The sequence below is a fragment of the Lepidochelys kempii genome, chromosome 1 (assembly GCF_965140285.1).
Source record: "Lepidochelys kempii isolate rLepKem1 chromosome 1, rLepKem1.hap1, whole genome shotgun sequence".
In the NCBI taxonomy this organism is placed as follows: domain Eukaryota; kingdom Metazoa; phylum Chordata; order Testudines; family Cheloniidae; genus Lepidochelys; species Lepidochelys kempii.
This window is the reverse complement of record NC_136380.1, coordinates 48,301,655-48,318,752: the sequence shown is the minus strand read 5'-3', so window position 1 is coordinate 48,318,752 and position 17,098 is coordinate 48,301,655. Positions and strand designations below refer to the sequence as shown.

General features: G+C 43.0%; 1 protein-coding gene across 2 annotated transcripts in view; it reads right to left on the bottom strand.

Annotated features, from left to right (window-relative positions):
• The window catches only part of LOC140910415 (cilia- and flagella-associated protein 337), a 75,175-nt gene that overhangs the window by 27,017 nt on the left and 31,060 nt on the right, over positions 1-17,098 (bottom strand). For both annotated transcript variants that reach the window (XR_012158578.2, XM_073341210.2), the window contains exons 9-13: positions 16,209-16,254; positions 10,309-10,355; positions 8,611-8,728; positions 6,896-6,965; positions 546-789 (exon numbers count right to left, since the gene is read on the bottom strand). Coding sequence is in view for 1 of the 2 variants with exons in the window: in XM_073341210.2 (XP_073197311.1) it covers positions 546-789; positions 6,896-6,965; positions 8,611-8,728; positions 10,309-10,355; positions 16,209-16,254 (525 nt within the window). In the remaining variant the exon portion in view is untranslated. The remainder of the gene's footprint in view (positions 1-545; positions 790-6,895; positions 6,966-8,610; positions 8,729-10,308; positions 10,356-16,208; positions 16,255-17,098) is intronic.

The window sequence follows — 17,098 nt, the reverse complement described above, 5'->3', positions numbered from 1 at the left end:
GTATTTTGGGTTTTCTCACCAAAAAACAAAACAAACAAAAAAACCCCACACATAAACAGAGCAGTTTTCCAGTATCAGGCACTTGGAGTGATGTACATGAAACAATAGTATCTGCTTGCAGAGTTCAGCTTTTCATAAGATGTTAATGCGCCAAATGGATTCCTAGACCTCAATTATACAATGAGATCCATGTGGGCAGAGATATCGCAGGACTGGGGTCTTAGGCACAAGCAAAATCTCAAATCAATCTTAGATAAAAAACAGAGGATAATCCATGAATTTTTATATTTATAGAAAATAATTAAACTTATGGGAATGATTTTGCTGCATGCATGTGTGCGTGCTGATATTATCAACAGTGCAGCAGAGCCATTCTGTAAACTCACGCATATTTCCAGGACATTTGTGATTGTCTCCTCAATGCACTTAGCTGATGCCTATTAACAGGGCAATTCACTAGACAGTAAGAATTACTCATCAGTAATGTGTAGTTACAAAGCCCTTCATAACAGAGTCTTTCAGTGAGTATTGTAACCATCTCTTACCCAGACATGTAAGGGTTCCACATCCGAATGATTCGATCCATTCCGCCTGTCACTATGAGGTTGTTTTTTTTACAGAATGCAAATGTTTTTACTCCTTTGTAGACTTGAAACACAGTCTGATCTCCCTCAGCTCTCTTTGGAGGGATTCTAGGTATCACCTGCCCTTTTCTTGCTTTTGAATCTTTCCCACGGTCCTTTATTTTTTTCATCTGCTGCTCAACATTAGTAGCACCAACAGTACACCCTGAAAAAGAACATACTCACCGAAACAGCTGATAAATTTGAAAATATCCTAGACATCTTGGTTCCCACTACCTCCTGCAGATTAGGTACTAATAACTGTCATCCTCAGGAAATTTCTCCCAATAGTCATTTTATAAATTTTTATAATTTTCTTTCTTCATTACATGCCATTAGTCCTATTTATTATAACCTTTTTATTATGGTAAAAAAATCCCTCCTCCCAATCCCACTGGGGTTTACTATTTTCAGAACCCTTTAGTTGACCATGTTTCCCATTAGTCAGCACTTAGCTATTTTGATCTTTCCTGATAAGAAAATCCTTCCAGCTTCACTTTCTGGAACTTCTTACAGTTTGTTAACATTGTTCTGGCAAAGAGAGGTTCAAAACTGAACACCATGTTGAACATGCTGCTCATCATTTCATCAAGGCACAGAGTCTGCACCAATGTCTAATTTGCTGCTGCTGCTTCTAATTTCAGGCAAAATAAAACAAAGAAAAGTGCCAGGAAGGAGAGGCAGGAAACAAGATACAAAGAAGAAGCAAACAAGTCTCTGAAACCTCATTTCTATATCACTATTGCTTTCCCAAGACTAATTCTGATGCTTAATCCCAGTATGAGGGGGAGTAAAAAAGCCCACATTAAGGGGCAAAGGATGCCACAAACAATGGCATTCAACTCCCCCCTCCACCTCCAAGATCTAAAACGAGGGGATCTGGAAAACGTACACACACAAAGCAAAAAGCTTTTAAATAAAAAGCTGGAAATTCAGAGTCCACCACAAAATGTTGCTGCTGAGAAGATTCTAACCTAGGGGGTTTCAGTGCTTCCAGAACAGATTAGTGATCTATTATTAATTCTCTCACACTAAACTAGGAACATTTTCCAGTTGTGAGCTACTCCTTAGAAAATAAGATCTTGATGGGATTTAAAAGAACTTTGTGTTTATGAATTATGGGAGCTGTTGTTGTCACTGTGTCAGTTTGACTTACTCCAGATTGTGTGTGTCCACCATCTGGTGAAGTCAGACTGCTGGGGTATTTTTTGTCTGAAATTAACATTCATGAATATTGTTCTGTAGATGGGCCATTAACCATTCTGTACTTCATTTACCTCTTTGCAAACTGTGGGTAAGAATACTTGTCTGACTCACAGCAGTGTTGTTCATTAATACTTTACTATGCACTGAGGTCACTGGATGGAAGTGTTATTACATTACTATAAATTAGGTGGTCAAAAAAAGTATAATTGCAACTGAAATAAAGCTTCACCAAAACCAGCAAGAAACTGCTCTGAAATAACATAAGAACAGCCATACTGGGTCAGACCAAATGTCCATCTAGCCCAGTATCCTGTCTTCCAATAGCGGCCAATGGCAGGTGCCCCAGAGGGAATGAACAGAACAGGTAATCATCAAGCGATCCATCTCTTGTCACCCATTCCCTGCTTTTGGCAAACAGAGGCTAGGAACACCATCCCTGCCCATCCTGGCTAATAGCCATTGATAGGCCTATCCTCCATGAATGTATCTAGTTCTTTTTTGAACTGTGTTATAGTCTTGGCCTTCACAACATCCTCTAGCAAAGAGTTCTACAGGTTGACTGTGCATTGAATCATAGAATACCAGGGTTGGAAGGGACCTCAGGAGGTCATCTAGTCTAACCCCCTGCTCAAAGCAGGACTAATCCCCAATTTTTGCCCCAGATCCCTAAATGGCCCCCTCAAGGATCGAGCTCACAACCCTGGGTTTAGCAGGCCAATGCTCCAACCCCTGAGCTATCCCTCCCCCAATGCACTAAACCAATTCTAAATATTTGTCAACCTGTCCTCCGAGTCTCTTAGGAGTAAGTGTGAAAGGGATCTCAACAAGCAAAGAATGGAATAATTGAAATCTACATGGGCTAGGTAGATTAGGTAGGGGTTTTATAAGCTTGCTTAAGGGAGTAGTTTTAGTATGTTTTACTCATTTGGCTAGAGCAAATGAGACGCTTAAGAAACTGAAATAGATGTAAGGACTTTCATTTGATTTCATCATATGTGGAGTTCCAGGTAACAGTACTGGATATTTTAAGATGAAAAATTAAGGGAAGTATGGACCATGAATTAATTTGGACTATTTTCAGCACTATTTTCAGCTTTCTGTGATGCTTAAATAAAGGAGAAACTTGCTGTATCACACTACTTTGTGGTATATGAATACTGCTTTGTATATTGAAGTCATTTCATTCAGTTATTTGCACTGAATAAAAGAGCCTGCTCCTATATCCCCTGAAGTCAATTGGAGTACTGCTATTGACTTTTCTAGGAGTAGGAACAGATTGGAGGAACCTAACTCTGGTCCTAATTCTGCATGTGCTTACCTGCTTTGCTGAATCAGGGCTCTTGAGAGGTGAACACTCACATCTCCCATTGCCTACCCAATGAGATTTGTGGGTGCTCAGAACTGCCTATGCCTATGGGCCCAATGTGAAGAAATTAGATTATCTGAATTTTTAAGTGAACCAGGTACAAATCTTTTTCACATGCATTGGTTATTTAAGGACTGACTGAGGCGAGGCAACATAAATGGGGGAGGGAAAAACCCCATAAGCCCCGAGACAAAGAAATATGACAATCATACTGTTGTCAGTTAGCACTTGGCTTGGACATCTTTTTATTAACTCATTCCATAACCATGAACATCTGTCGTTTGCTCTCAGGGTTCCCAGACATAGCTGAAAAATACAAAATGACTTCTGGGTCATCTATTTCTATGGCTATCATCCTGACTGATGGACAGTTTCCATCCTACACATTTGCAGTTCAGTGCCCTAAGAGGAACCACACACTCCCTCCCAAGACCAAGTCTATGATGTAAAGCATAACATGAACAAACAAGAACATAGTTCCAAGCTGGTTCCACTCCCCAAACCTGAAGAAACACCTCTCCAGCAGAGTTTGGAACTTCTTTGGTTGCCACAACTCAAATACCAAAACATCAAACAAAAGACACATTTTTATATTAATTGCTTTTACGTTGTGTAAAACAGCCTGCTTTTGTTTATTGGGCTAAATACATGAGTAATGGATATAATGGCCTGTGATATACAGCAGGTCAGACTAGATGATCTAATGGTCCCTTCTGGCTTCAAAAAAAAAAAAATCAAATCTATGAATCTGCGGACTCTGCATCATAACAAGACTCTCCTGTATAACTTGTGTAAAATAAGATTGTTCTTCACAACCTGCATGATAATGGTAAACCAAGTGCCAGCTTTGGCCAAGGCCCTAAGAACTGACAAACTCATAGCTGAAAACCAAAACAGCTCAACAGTATATTAGTTTTGTTCAAAATAGGTATTAGTCTTATAAGAATGTATTTAGTGTTTAGACTCTATGAAATGCTTGTAAATTGCTGCACACATTAATCTCACCTGTAATGCCTGTATACCATACTATAAGGAATTGTATAAGTTTTGCTTTTTAACTTTAAAAATGTTTGCTCTGAACTTGTGAGCCCAGGCACAGGAATCAAGATTAAATGAGCCATTAAGAAACATGACAATACAAGGGATTGGTGAATGGCCCTATCAAACCTTGGAAATGCTATGTGCAAGGGAGCTTTTCACATGGACTGGAAAGCCAAATGTAAAAGATAAAACAGGGCATAAGAAAATTTGTCCTCTCTGCTATTTGAGCACTCACAGGGTCAGAGACTCTAAAGTGAGGCAGAGATCCCCAGGAGTTAGCAGGGGGTCTGCCCTGAAAGACACTTTTGTAGCTAATTAGTTCATTTTATCATCCATTTATCCTTATATTGTGTGATGTTATGGTCAATTTATATGCTATTTCATATAGAATTAATGTATGATAAACAGATTTAAATTGTAGGATTATAGAATTATAGGACTGATAAGTATGTAGGTGTGATAAGTGTGTAGTGGGTGTATAAGTAAAGCATGGCTGGAACACAAGGCCTACAGGCTGAGACCTGTAAGTCTTTAGCTTAGCCACACTAGGACATAGGTTTAAGAATGCTGGACATGAATGAGTGACCTAGGAATAACTCTGTGCCCATAAAGTCACAGGATTACTGCCAAAGATGTGCCAAATAGTGATGTCACAGAAAAATGGATTGCAATAGACTGAAATGCATTGTCCAAGGCAGTAGACACCTGATTGTAACATCTTTAAATGTCTGTCTGGACCACAGGATACATGTCATGCATAGATGCTAATGAGAATAAGAGGAACTACAAAAAACCTGCGAAAAATCAAACTCCCCAATATTCATGGGGTGTGGAAGTACAGATAAGGAAGAGGGTTGACACCTTCATGCATGTGCATAAAGTGTTAGGTGTGGTCAGAACTACAATATAAAAGAGAGTTCCCAGGGTTGGGTATGGGAAGATCTAAGGGATGAGCCCACGGGAAACCCCTACAGGAACTATTCCTCAATCATCTATTGAGAGGTCCTTCGGACCTTAGAATATCTCTGAGGATGTGAGTATGACCACAGCCATAATTATTGCATAGGTTTTTGTAGGATTTCTATATGCATGGCTAATTGTAACTTTATTTATTGCTTTAATAAAACTTGTAGCACAGATAAGACGTTGTACTTGTGACTGTGTCTGTGGTCATTATCCTTGGACTCCATGTGTTTCTAGAGCCTCCAAATTTGAGAAAAGCATCAGAGGCAATTTCACTCTGTTGAGTTTGAAACTGTAGCAACCTGTGCCGAATGCATGGTGGTATAATACAGCATCACTCAATTCACTTTAAATAAAATAAAAAGGTTACACTTTGAATTGACATATTACCACATCTCTGTCATGTTTCAGAATCATAGATGATAACTCATATGTTTGCTTGTTTTAACTTGTAAATAACTAATTTCTTTTTCCTGTTTAAACTTGTATATAGTTTATTACAGGATTGGCTACAGGCCTTGGTGTAAGATCTAGGGTACCAACTGATCTGGCATAAGTGACTGGTTTCTCAGGACAGGAAGCAATCAGAATATTGTGTGATTTTTGGAATCATTTATCACTAAGTCCAGCTTGTCTGGGTGACACGATAGACTGGAGAGTCTAAGGGGACTGTCTGTGACTCCATGGTAAGACAGTTACAGTGATCCAGGAGTTCATGTTTGTTACTGGGTTGGTGAAATCTAATTATAGAACATACCACCAGTTTGGGGTGTCTGCCCTGCTTTTGACAGTCTGCCCTGAGGTAGGTACTCATGGCCGTGAGCCACTCCAGACAGTGTGACAGCCTGCACACAGAGGGTACAAATTATCTGTTGAGCAATGTTCTTGAACGAGCAATGATAAAAATATCAGAAGGACTAGAAAATATTTCAGAGAAATAGGAGATGGGTAGTAAACCTGTCCCAAGCAACTGGCTTTTATACAGTAGATAAAAGGAGGTTTTTACTCACTACATTAGTGTGTGTAAAACACCATGCAAACACTAGTCTTATGGTATATCCACCTGGAACAGGAATGAAAGAGTTGGCAGTCTCAGGAGAAAGCCTGTTCTTGTAAGGTTTCCACTAATAGCCACATAATTGTGATGGAAACAAGAGAATAGATAGTTTGGACAAACATACTGGGCTTGATGCAGGCCCTTGTCAGAGGTACTGTAAATCCATGGGAGCAGGGATACAGCAGTGAAAGCGGCTTGTGACTTGCCTTCTGCCAGAAGGCCCATGGCCAGCTGGTTCATCTCCCAAACTGAGTGGGGCTGGTGAGGGAAAGGGATTGGGCCCAAGCCAGCTGGGACATGCACTGATTGGTGTGTCTCCTATGCAGCCCCAGATGGCATTTAAAAATTGCCCTTACTTCTGACTCAGCTGGCTCTGAGGACACAATATGCCCTTGTGGAAGGTCATTCTAGCCTCCTAATGATAGGATGTTTAGCTGAACTAAATCAGAAGACTGAAAAACCCTTTGAGATTCTCCCATTACCAATTACAATCTTACACACAGTGGCACTACTAGAAATAAAGCCAACTAGGTGACAGCAAAGTAAGATTGCAGACATGGAGATGGAACGGAGTGTAAACCAGAGAAACATTAAATTGAAAGAAATTCCTAGAGGCCTTAATAGGAGTAAAATGGTTACCTATTACTAAAGCTGTAGGTTCATGGTTGGAGGTAGAAATCACTGCTTTAATGGAATCATAGTAGTGCAGCTAAAAGGAACAGAACAAGAGATTACTGTTATATATGAATGATACACAATACAGATTAGAAGAGAATATAATCTGCTGGGATTATTTCATTTGTTTCTGTTCTTATAATGTTTTTCTTTCTGAAGGCAGGATGAATAATAAGAACATTTAAAGTTGTTTGCCTAAGGGTGGGTTGAGTGGGTGCATTACAGTGGCTCTTATTCCAGCACGTTCCTGCTGTTTTTCTCATGTAAAAAGGGCAAAATGCGTGTACCTCACTCCTTTGTGTATCCAAAAGCATGACATACAGATTCTAAGTTCCATTTCAGGACTCTCTGCGGAAGTCAGAGGCTTCCCTACTTCTTCCCTGATGGACCAGAACATGGAAAACAATCTGCTACTTCATCTGAGCTACAGTCGGCTTGGTGGGGCCCCCACTGCTTGCAGAAAGCAGCAACAGCAGCATTAGAAAAGTAAAAAAAATACTCAGCTCCCATCATGTACCACGGCATGTAACCCCCAGACTGGTTATCGGCCTTCAAGAACGTAAAACACGACCCATAAAGCTGATTTTAGAACAAGTCTTGACCCTTCCTCCAAGGTCAAGGAGGGTCCTCCAGGATCTAGCCCAATGTGGTGCTGCTGCACAAGGGTTCAGGATTTGGGAACCTGATGTCTGAGCCACACTTATCCAATGACAAGCACGCTGGGGGAAGAGGAAGCCATTACTCTAGATATGAAAGGGGTGTAAAGCTGTGCAGAGGTTACTCCAGTGCTAAGGCTGCAATAGTGACCCAGTTGCTTGGTCTGTGCAATGGGGCTAAAATTCTTTCTAGATATGAGGGCATAGCTTTAAAAAAAAATGTATGGTGCTATAATAAATACATTTTATCTCTAGTGCCCTGAGCAGATACAAAATTTGTATCCACATCCAGTTCACAATCTGCAAAGATGGTCCATGGATAAAAAGCGGATATCCACAGATTTGCAGGGCTCTATTTATCTCATCAGATCAGCTAGTGAGACAATGTATAAATATGCCACTAGGACTATCTTTAACATTCCAAAACTCAGAATAGCTTCAGAGAGCTATCAAATACTTCCTTTTTATCCCCCAAAATGACACTGTTGAAAGGTCAAGAATGGGCAACAGTCAGTCCAGGGGCAGTGACAACTTCAAAGTTTGTACACCTTGCAGTCAGGGCTAGAAGAGATAGAGAGCATTTCTTTAGTTCCATGCCCACTCTCCTTTAGCTTCTGACTTTGGATCCTGGGGGTGCAGTAATCCCAAACTCAGATCTCTCCTTATTCAGGCCCCAGCAAGGAGTTTATGCACTTGCCTAACTTTAAAAGCTAGCACTACTGAAGTCCAACTGAAAACTAAACAGGTGTTGAATTTGGGCTTCACAACTTTCAATCTGAATTTCATGCCTTATTCTCTATTGTCAAGCCCTCATTCTATCAAGTTTGACAGTTTGTGCCATTTTCCTGTTCTTCCTATCATACTGCTGACAGTGCTATTCTAATTGACAAATAAGAGTTTTTTTCTGTAGACTGACTAGATGCTGTGGCTGAAACCTTATTTACCTATTCCCATGACAATTTCATTTGTGGAAAACTTTCTATTTTATTTATTTTGGAGTGAGAAAGATTTTGGTTCTTTTACCTGTGTAACCCAGTCTCCATGCACTTTCCAACGAATGTAAGTCACATTTGGAGAAAGAACAGCATTCTCAATGCTAACACTAGGCAGGTTTTCAGCTTTTGGCAGTTTCTTCCACGTTCTGAAAAATCCAGGGACAAAGAAGAGAAGAGAAACAGCAGCCATCATCCTTAAGTGCTAGGAAGCAAATATTTCCTCACACTCCTAAAATCTGGACTATTTCTCTGGCATTAAACTCCCAACCCAAGGTTGTTATTTTAAAAGATTGTAGCTATTTATCTTGCCTTTTGGGATACTGAAAAGTTGCCCCAGCAATTTCTGATTGTAGGCTGCTCCAGCAGACACCCTGCTGAGGAAAGAAGAGTAGCTGCTGGAGAAGCCAGCAAGGGATCTGCCTGGGTCTATGTGACAGGGCGACAACTCACCGCTGTGGCGCCTCCTGCTGGTTGTCCAGGGAATTAGCTCTTTTAAGCCAGGAGTGCCCTCTGCCAGTCAGTGTCTTGCCTGCAACTGGCCCCATGCCCCTCCCAGACCTTGGTGCCTTTCTAGATAAGGGTTCTGCCCCCTGGCAATACCCCCTCAGTCTGGGTCTCCTCTCCCAGGGAACCCCCAATCCCTCCCTTGCCTCAGTGGCTACTCTCAGTCATCATCTAGCCCCCACTCCCTGGGGCAGACTGCAGTCTGTACCACTCATCATTGGCAAGGGGGGAATCAGACCAGCTGCTGCTGTTTAGGTCTGGGCTGCTCCTCTGCAGCTTTACTACTCTTTTGTGGGCCTTTACCTCGGCCTGCAGCTCCGCTAGGCTGGAGCTCCCCAGCTCCCTCTGCCCTTCCCCAGCACTGCTCTGCCTTAGGTACCCTCTTCAGCTTCCCAAGCAGCCAGGTCCCTCTCTCTCCATGTAGCTAGAGAAAGTGGCTGTCTCTGCTCCTGGCTAACAGCCCTCTTATAGGGCCAGCTGTGGCCTGACTGGGGCGTGGCCCCACCTGTGGCTACTTCTGCCAATCAGCGTAGCTTTCCTCCGGCTACAGCCCTCTCTTAGGCTGTTTTAAGCCCTTCGAGGCATGGCGGGGTGACCATCCCGCCACAGTCTATATTAGCAAGGATCCAGGGAGGCCTGGCGGATTGGGGAGGGCAGACCACTTGCTGGGAGTCACTAGTGGGCAGGGGTCTTACTGGGGGAGGGAAAAAGGCAGCCATACTCTTCCAAGCCCTGCCCATGTGAATTGCCAAAATGAAACACTGCTTGGAGTAGATCTTGTGGCTTTCTGAGCTCCTCCTTAGTATGGCTTGAATGTGCCCATGGGCTCTACTGGGCTCCTGGGTCCTGGCTCCCTTATGACTCTGGGCAAAAAATAATTAGTGCCATCTCCTAAATGCCACCCACTTATGGCAGCAAAATGAGAGGTCACTCACAGTAAATTGTGCAGTCTGTGACTCTTCCTCTCCTCCATGAGGAATTAAATAGTTCATCCTCATCACTGGGTATCTGAGTTAAATGTCAACAAAGTTAACACTGCATGATTTGGAAGAGTGGCTGGATGGCACTCAGAGTGCCCTGATCCTTGCCTGGGGCCAGAGTCAGGGAGAGGCACCCTGCCCTAGCACCGGGCAACTTACTCAACAGGGCGCGCAGAAACCTCTGACTGGGGGGGGAAGTTTTGTCAGTTTTTAAAATTACATCTACAATGTAAAGTCCTTACCGTAGGAGCTCCCCCACAGAAGACAAAAGCAAGATATTCACACACCCCTGAAAAGAGAAAAAAAAAGTTGTTATAAAAATCTAAACGGATAGGGCCAAATCCTGTAGTTCTTATTCAGCCCCTGAAGTAAGTGGGAGGAGATTTACCAGAATAAGAATTTCTGGACTATATTTAGCAGATGGATAATTAATGTTGTATAGACAAGGTGGGTGAGGTAATATCCTTTATTGGACCAACTTTTGTTTGAGAGACACAAGCTTCCAGGATCCCTGGGTCCTATCACAACATGTGGTATACCTCATCCCATGCACCAACAGCAACTATATGGACACAGGCGCCGACTTTCCAATGTGCCGGGGGGTGCTCGACCCCCAGCTCTGCCCGAGACTCCTCCCCCACTCCACCCCACCTGCCTCTTCCCATCCCGTTCCGCCCCCTCCCCCAAGCACGCCGCATCCTCGCTTCTTCCCCCTCCCGCCCAGAGCCTCCCGCATGCCGTGAAACAGCTGATTGCAGTGGGCGGGAGGCGCGGGGAAGGAGGGCGATGTGTTGATTGGTGGGGCCTTCCGGCAAGCAGGATGCACTAGGGAGAGGGGGAGGTTCTGATATGGGGGCTTCAGCCACAAGGGGGTGCCATACTTTATCTGAGCTGGTCACAGCTAGAGCCAGGAAGTGCTTTAAAGGATCTTACAGTGAACACCTCTGGTATATCTCTCTGGGAAGGAAGCTCTGTAGTCAGTCTGTATCTGGTACAGAAGCCTGACCTACAAGTAGCAGTCCTGCAACCTACTGTATAAAAGGTGTACCTTACACACCCCATCCATTGGATAATCAGGGAGACTGGCCAGGAGACACTTCTAGGACAGGTCCCTGATTACCCAAAGATCTAAGGGATGCCCCGTGAGTTCATGGCTTATATTTAAGCCCCTTTGTTTTCAGATTAAACCAATTTTTACCAAAAAAAATCCCAGGTTTTACAGAAAGTATTATTCGTTTTTTCTGATTTTCTCTACTTTTGTATCATTCAAATATATAAAAAATAACTTGTTTTATTAGGAAAATACAATACATTGCATGAGATATATGTATTACGATAATACCTTAGTCTGTTAATACATTAATACAAAAGCTGCCTGTTGAAGTAAGGCTACGTATTAGTGTAGAAGATAAAACAATAAAGAAAACAGGCACGCATGCAAGCTCTGAAGTGCATGCAAATTTGAACATACTGATGAATCTCACGCCCATCATGTACACATTTCAAACTATTCGCAGATAACGGTTTAAAGATCTGACACACTAAAATGGAAAGAAAACGAAAATCTGTATCAGAATATGTTTCAGAACACAGGTTTCAGAGTAACAGCCGTGTTAGTCTGTATTCGCAAAAAGAAAAGGAGTACTTGTGGCACCTTAGAGACTAACCAATTTATTTGAGCATAAGCTTTCGTGAGCTACAGCTCACTTCTTCGGATGCATACTGTGGAAAGTGTAGAAGATCTTTTTATACACACAAAGCATGAAAAAATACCTCCCTCCACCCCACTCTCCTGCTGGTGATAGCTTATCTAAAGTGATCACTCTCCTTACAATGTGTATGATAATCAAGGTGGGCCATTTCCAGCACAAATCCAGGGTTTAACAAGAACATCTGAGGAGGCGGCGGGGGGGTAGGAAAAAACAAGGGGAAATAGGTTACCTTGCATAATGACTTAGCCACTCCCAGTCTCTATTCAAGCCTAAGTTAATTGTATCCAATTTGCAAATGAATTCCAATTCAACAGTCTCTCGCTGGAGTCTGGTTTTGAAGTTTTTTTGTTGTAATATCGCAACTTTCATGTCTGTAATTGCGTGACCAGAGAGATTGAAGTGCTCTCCGACTGGTTTATGAATGTTATAATTCTTGACATCTGATTTGTGTCCATTTATTCTTTTACGTAGAGACTATCCAGTTTGACCAATGTACATGGCAGAGGGGCATTGCTGGCACATGATGGCATATATCACATTGGTGGATGTGCAGGTGAACGAGCCTCTGACAGTGTGGCTGATGTTATTAGGCCCTGTGATGGTGTCCCCTGAATAGATATGTGGGCACAGCTGGCAACGGGCTTTGTTGCAAGGATAGGTTCCTGGGTTAGTGGTTCTGTTGTGTGGTATGTGGTTGCTGGTGAGTATTTGCTTCAGGTTGGGGGGCTGTCTGTAGGCAAGGACTGGCCTGTCTCCCAAGATTTGTGAGAGTGTTGGGTCATCCTTCAGGATAGGTTGTAGATCCTTGATAATGCATTGAAGGGGTTTTAGTTGGGGGCTGAAGGTGACGGCTAGTGGCGTTCTGTTATTTTCTTTGTTAGGCCTGTCCTGTAGTAGGTGACTTCTGGGAACTCTTCTGGCTCTATCAATCTGTTTCTTCACTTCCGCAGGTGGGTATTGTAGTTGTAAGAATGCTTGATAGAGATCTTGTAGGTGTTTGTCTCTGTCTGAGGGGTTGGAGCAAATGAGGTTGTATCGCAGAGCTTGGCTGTAGACAATGGATCGTGTGGTGTAGTCAGGGTGAAAGCTGGAGGCATGTAGGTAGGAATAGCGGTCAGTAGGTTTCCGGTATAGGGTGGTGTTTATGTGACCATCGTTTATTAGCACTGTAGTGTCCAGGAAGTGGATCTCTTCTGTGGACTGGACCAGGCTGAGGTTGGTGGTGGGATGGAAATTGTTGAAATCATGGTAGAATTCCGCAAGGGCTTCTTTTCCATGGGTCCAGATGATGAAGATGTCAGCAATATAGCACAAGTAGAGTAGGGGCGTTAGGGGACGAGAGCTGAGGAAGCGTTGTTCTAAGTCAGCCATAAAAATGTTGGCATACTGTGGGGCCATGCGGGTACCCATAGCAGTGCCGCTGATCTGAAGGTATACATTGTCCCCAAATGTAAAATAGTTATGGGTAAGGACAAAGTCACAAAGTTCAGCCACCAGGTTAGCCGTGACATTATTGGGCATAGTGTTCTTGATGGCTTGTAGTCCATCTGTGTGTGGAATGTGGGTGTAGAGGTTTTCTACATCCATAGCCCCATCATCTCAGGCATTGGCACCCTGACAGCAGGACTGTCTGGCTATGTAGACTGCCTCCTCAGGCCCTACGCTACCAGCACTCCCAGCTACCTTTGAGACACCACTGACTTCCTGAGGAAACTACAATCCATCGGTGATCTTCCTGATAACACCATCCTAGCCACTATGGATGTAGAAGCCCTCTACACCAACATTCCACACAAAGACGGACTACAAGCCATCAAGAACACTATCCCCGATAATGTAACGGCTAACCTGGTGGCTGAACTTTGTGACTTTGTCCTTACCCATAACTATTTTACATTTGGGGACAATGTATACCTTCAAATCAGCGGCATTGCTATGGGTACCCGCATGGCCCCACAGTATGCCAACATTTTTATGGCTGACTTAGAACAACGCTTCCTCAGCTCTCGTCCCCTAACGCCCCTACTCTACTTGCGCTATATTGATGACATCTTCATCATCTGGACCCATGGAAAAGAAGCCCTTGAGGAATTCTACCATGATTTCAACAATTTCCATCCCACCATCAACCTCAGCCTGGTCCAGTCCACAGAAGAGATCCACTTCCTGGACACTACAGTGCTAATAAACAATGGTCACATAAACACCACCCTATACCGGAAACCTACTGACCGCTATTCCTACCTACATGCCTCCAGCTTTCATCCTGACCACACCACATGATCCATTGTCTACAGCCAAGCTCTGCGATACAATCGCATTTGCTCCAACCCCTCAGACAGAGACAAATACCTACAAGATCTCTATCAAGCATTCTTACAACTACAATACCCACCTGCGGAAGTGAAGAAACAGATTGATAGAGCCAGAAGAGTTCCCAGAAGTCACCTACTACAGGACAGGCCTAACAAAGAAAATAACAGAACACCACTAGCCGTCACCTTCAGCCCCCAACTAAAACCCTTCCAACGCATTATCAAGGATCTACAACCTATCCTGAAGGACGACCTATCACTCTCAAAGGTCTTGGGAGACAGGCCAATCCTTGCTTACAGACAGCCCCCAACCTGAAGCAAATACTCACCAGCAACCACACACCACACAACAAAAATACTAACCCAGGAACCTATCCTTGCAACAAAGCCCGTTGCCAGCTGTGCCCACATATCTATTCAGGGGACACCATCACAGGGCCTAATAACATCAGCCACACTATCAGAGGCTCGTTCACGGGCACATCTACCAGTGTGATATATGCCATCATGTGCCAGCAATGCCTCTCAGTACTGTGTCCAGTTTTGGGCCCCACACTACAAGAAGGATGTGGATAAATTGAAGAGAGTCCAGCGAAGGGCAACAAAAATGATTAGGGGTCTGGAACACATGACTTATGAGGAGAGGCTGAGGGAACTGGGATTGTTTAGTCTGCAGAAGAGAAGAATGAGGGGGGATTTGATAGCTGCTTTCAACTACCTGAGAGGTGGTTCCAGAGAGGATGGTTCTAGACTATTCTCAGTGGTAGAAGAGGACAGGACAAGGAGTAATGGTCTCAAGTTGCAGTGGGGAAGGTTTAGGTTGGATATTAGGAAAAACTTTTTCACTAGGAGGGTGGTGAAACACTGGAATGCGTTACCTAGGGAGGTGGTAGAATCTCCTTCCTTAGAAGTTTTTAAGGTCAGGCTTGACAAAGCCCTGGCTGGGATGATTTAATAGGGGATTGGTCCTGCTTTGAGCAGGGGGTTGGACTAGATGACCTCCTGAGGTCCCTTCCAACCCTGATATTCTATGATTCTATGTACATTGGTCAAACTGGACAGTCTCTACGTAAAAGAATAAATGGACACAAATCAGAAGTCAAGAATTATAACATTCATAAACCAGTCGGAGAACACTTCAATCTCTCTGGTCACGCGATTACAGACATGAAAGTTGCGATATTACAACAAAAAAACTTCAAAACCAGACTCCAGCGAGAGACTGTTGAATTGGAATTCATTTGCAAATTGGATACAATTAACTTAGGCTTGAATAGAGACTGGGAGTGGCTAAGTCATTATGCATGGTAACCTATTTCCCCTTGTTTTTTCCTACCCCCCCGCCCCTCCTCAGACGTTCTTGTTAAACCCTGGATTTGTGCTGGAAATGGCCCACCTTGATTATCATACACATTGTACGGAGAGTGATCACTTTAGATAAGCTATTACCAGCAGGAGAGTGTGGTGGGGGGAGGTATTTTTTCATGCTTTGTGTGTATAAAAAGATCTTCTACACTTTCCACAGTATGCATCCGATGAAGTGAGCTGTAGCTCACGAAAGCTTATGCTCAAATAAATTGGTTAGTCTCTAAGGTGCCACAAGTACTCCTTTTCTTTTTTCAGAACACAGGAAGTGTTTGAAAGTTTTAAAAAAACAAAAACAGGAGAAAAGGATGAAGTTGAGTGTATGCACTGCAAATGGTGTGGCCCAATTATTAAATTTAAATATTTATAGGCTAATGGGTCTAAGTCTACAACGTAAACTGTTTATTCAAATGAAAAGTTTTATTTGGGGATTAGAGATATATTGTTTTCTTAAAGTCAAAGGTGGCATTGTATTTAAGTTCTGTTTTAGTTCCGCAGCAAGCCACATTGAATTCCGTTCATCAAAGCGTTAATTTACTGAATACTTTTCCCCCCGTCCTTCCATCCACCAAAATAAACCCCAATATTTATCCAGAAAAATTATTAATAGTTTTTTCCACCAATTTTCACCTGTTTTTGTTGTAGTAATAAACACTGATAATTCCCTGGAAAAATTAAATAAATGACGGGCCCTACTTATATCAACCACTGTTTTGTTGTTGTTTTAAAAAAGACACCAAAAAAATCTACCTGGTCATCACCATATAGAATCATGCACTCATCAGGATCAGTGCAACTAAAAAAAGATGGAAAAAAGGATAAGTGCAATCTAGTCAAAACACTTCAGTTTAAAAGAAATAAAAGTCGGACTGAGTGAAACATACATTAGACAAAACAAATGCCATGTTCACAGCCAGTGGTGGATTAGCCACTGGACCAACGGGGCCCAGGTGCCCCAGCCAACTGGGGGGACCCCAGAAAAGTGGGCACCCCAACCTGCTCTGCCTGCCTAGCACTCCTCCCCACCTTGTTCTGGCCCAGGGCCCCACAAACCTCTAATCCGCCGCTGTTCACAGGTGTAGCATTCTGTGAAGACTAAATTCAGGCCTGGTATAAGGATAAATGTTCTCCTTAACTCAATGGGAGGTCTATCTACTTACACCAGGGACAAATTTGGTCCCCACCAGTGTTGTGGATGGTGCAAACTGCAAGTAAATGTTAATGGAGAGAGAGGGCTGCTTTATCTTACATATTGCTGATAACAGGTTGGAATATGACGACATTCACGCAGCCTATCCTGTTAAGTGTGAAACCACAACGAACATCATCAAACCAGCGAGCAATATGCATGCGACAGAGATTCCTGATAACCCAATGGCCTAGGATACCTAAAAATCACATAAAGCTCTGGGATGAAGACAATGATCAATAATTCTGCTCCTCAGGCATAATGGAATTTTCTGTCACAAAGGTGAAGCTCGTCTGTGCAGGAGACAAGAACTTATTAGAGGCTGATCCAACACTGCATAATGAATTCCCCTAGGAACTGAGGGCCACCACAAACCTCACTACCTTCTGCTCCAAGTGAAAGGTACACATCTTTGGCTTCTTTTCTCTGCCATGAACACACAGAGAGAGAA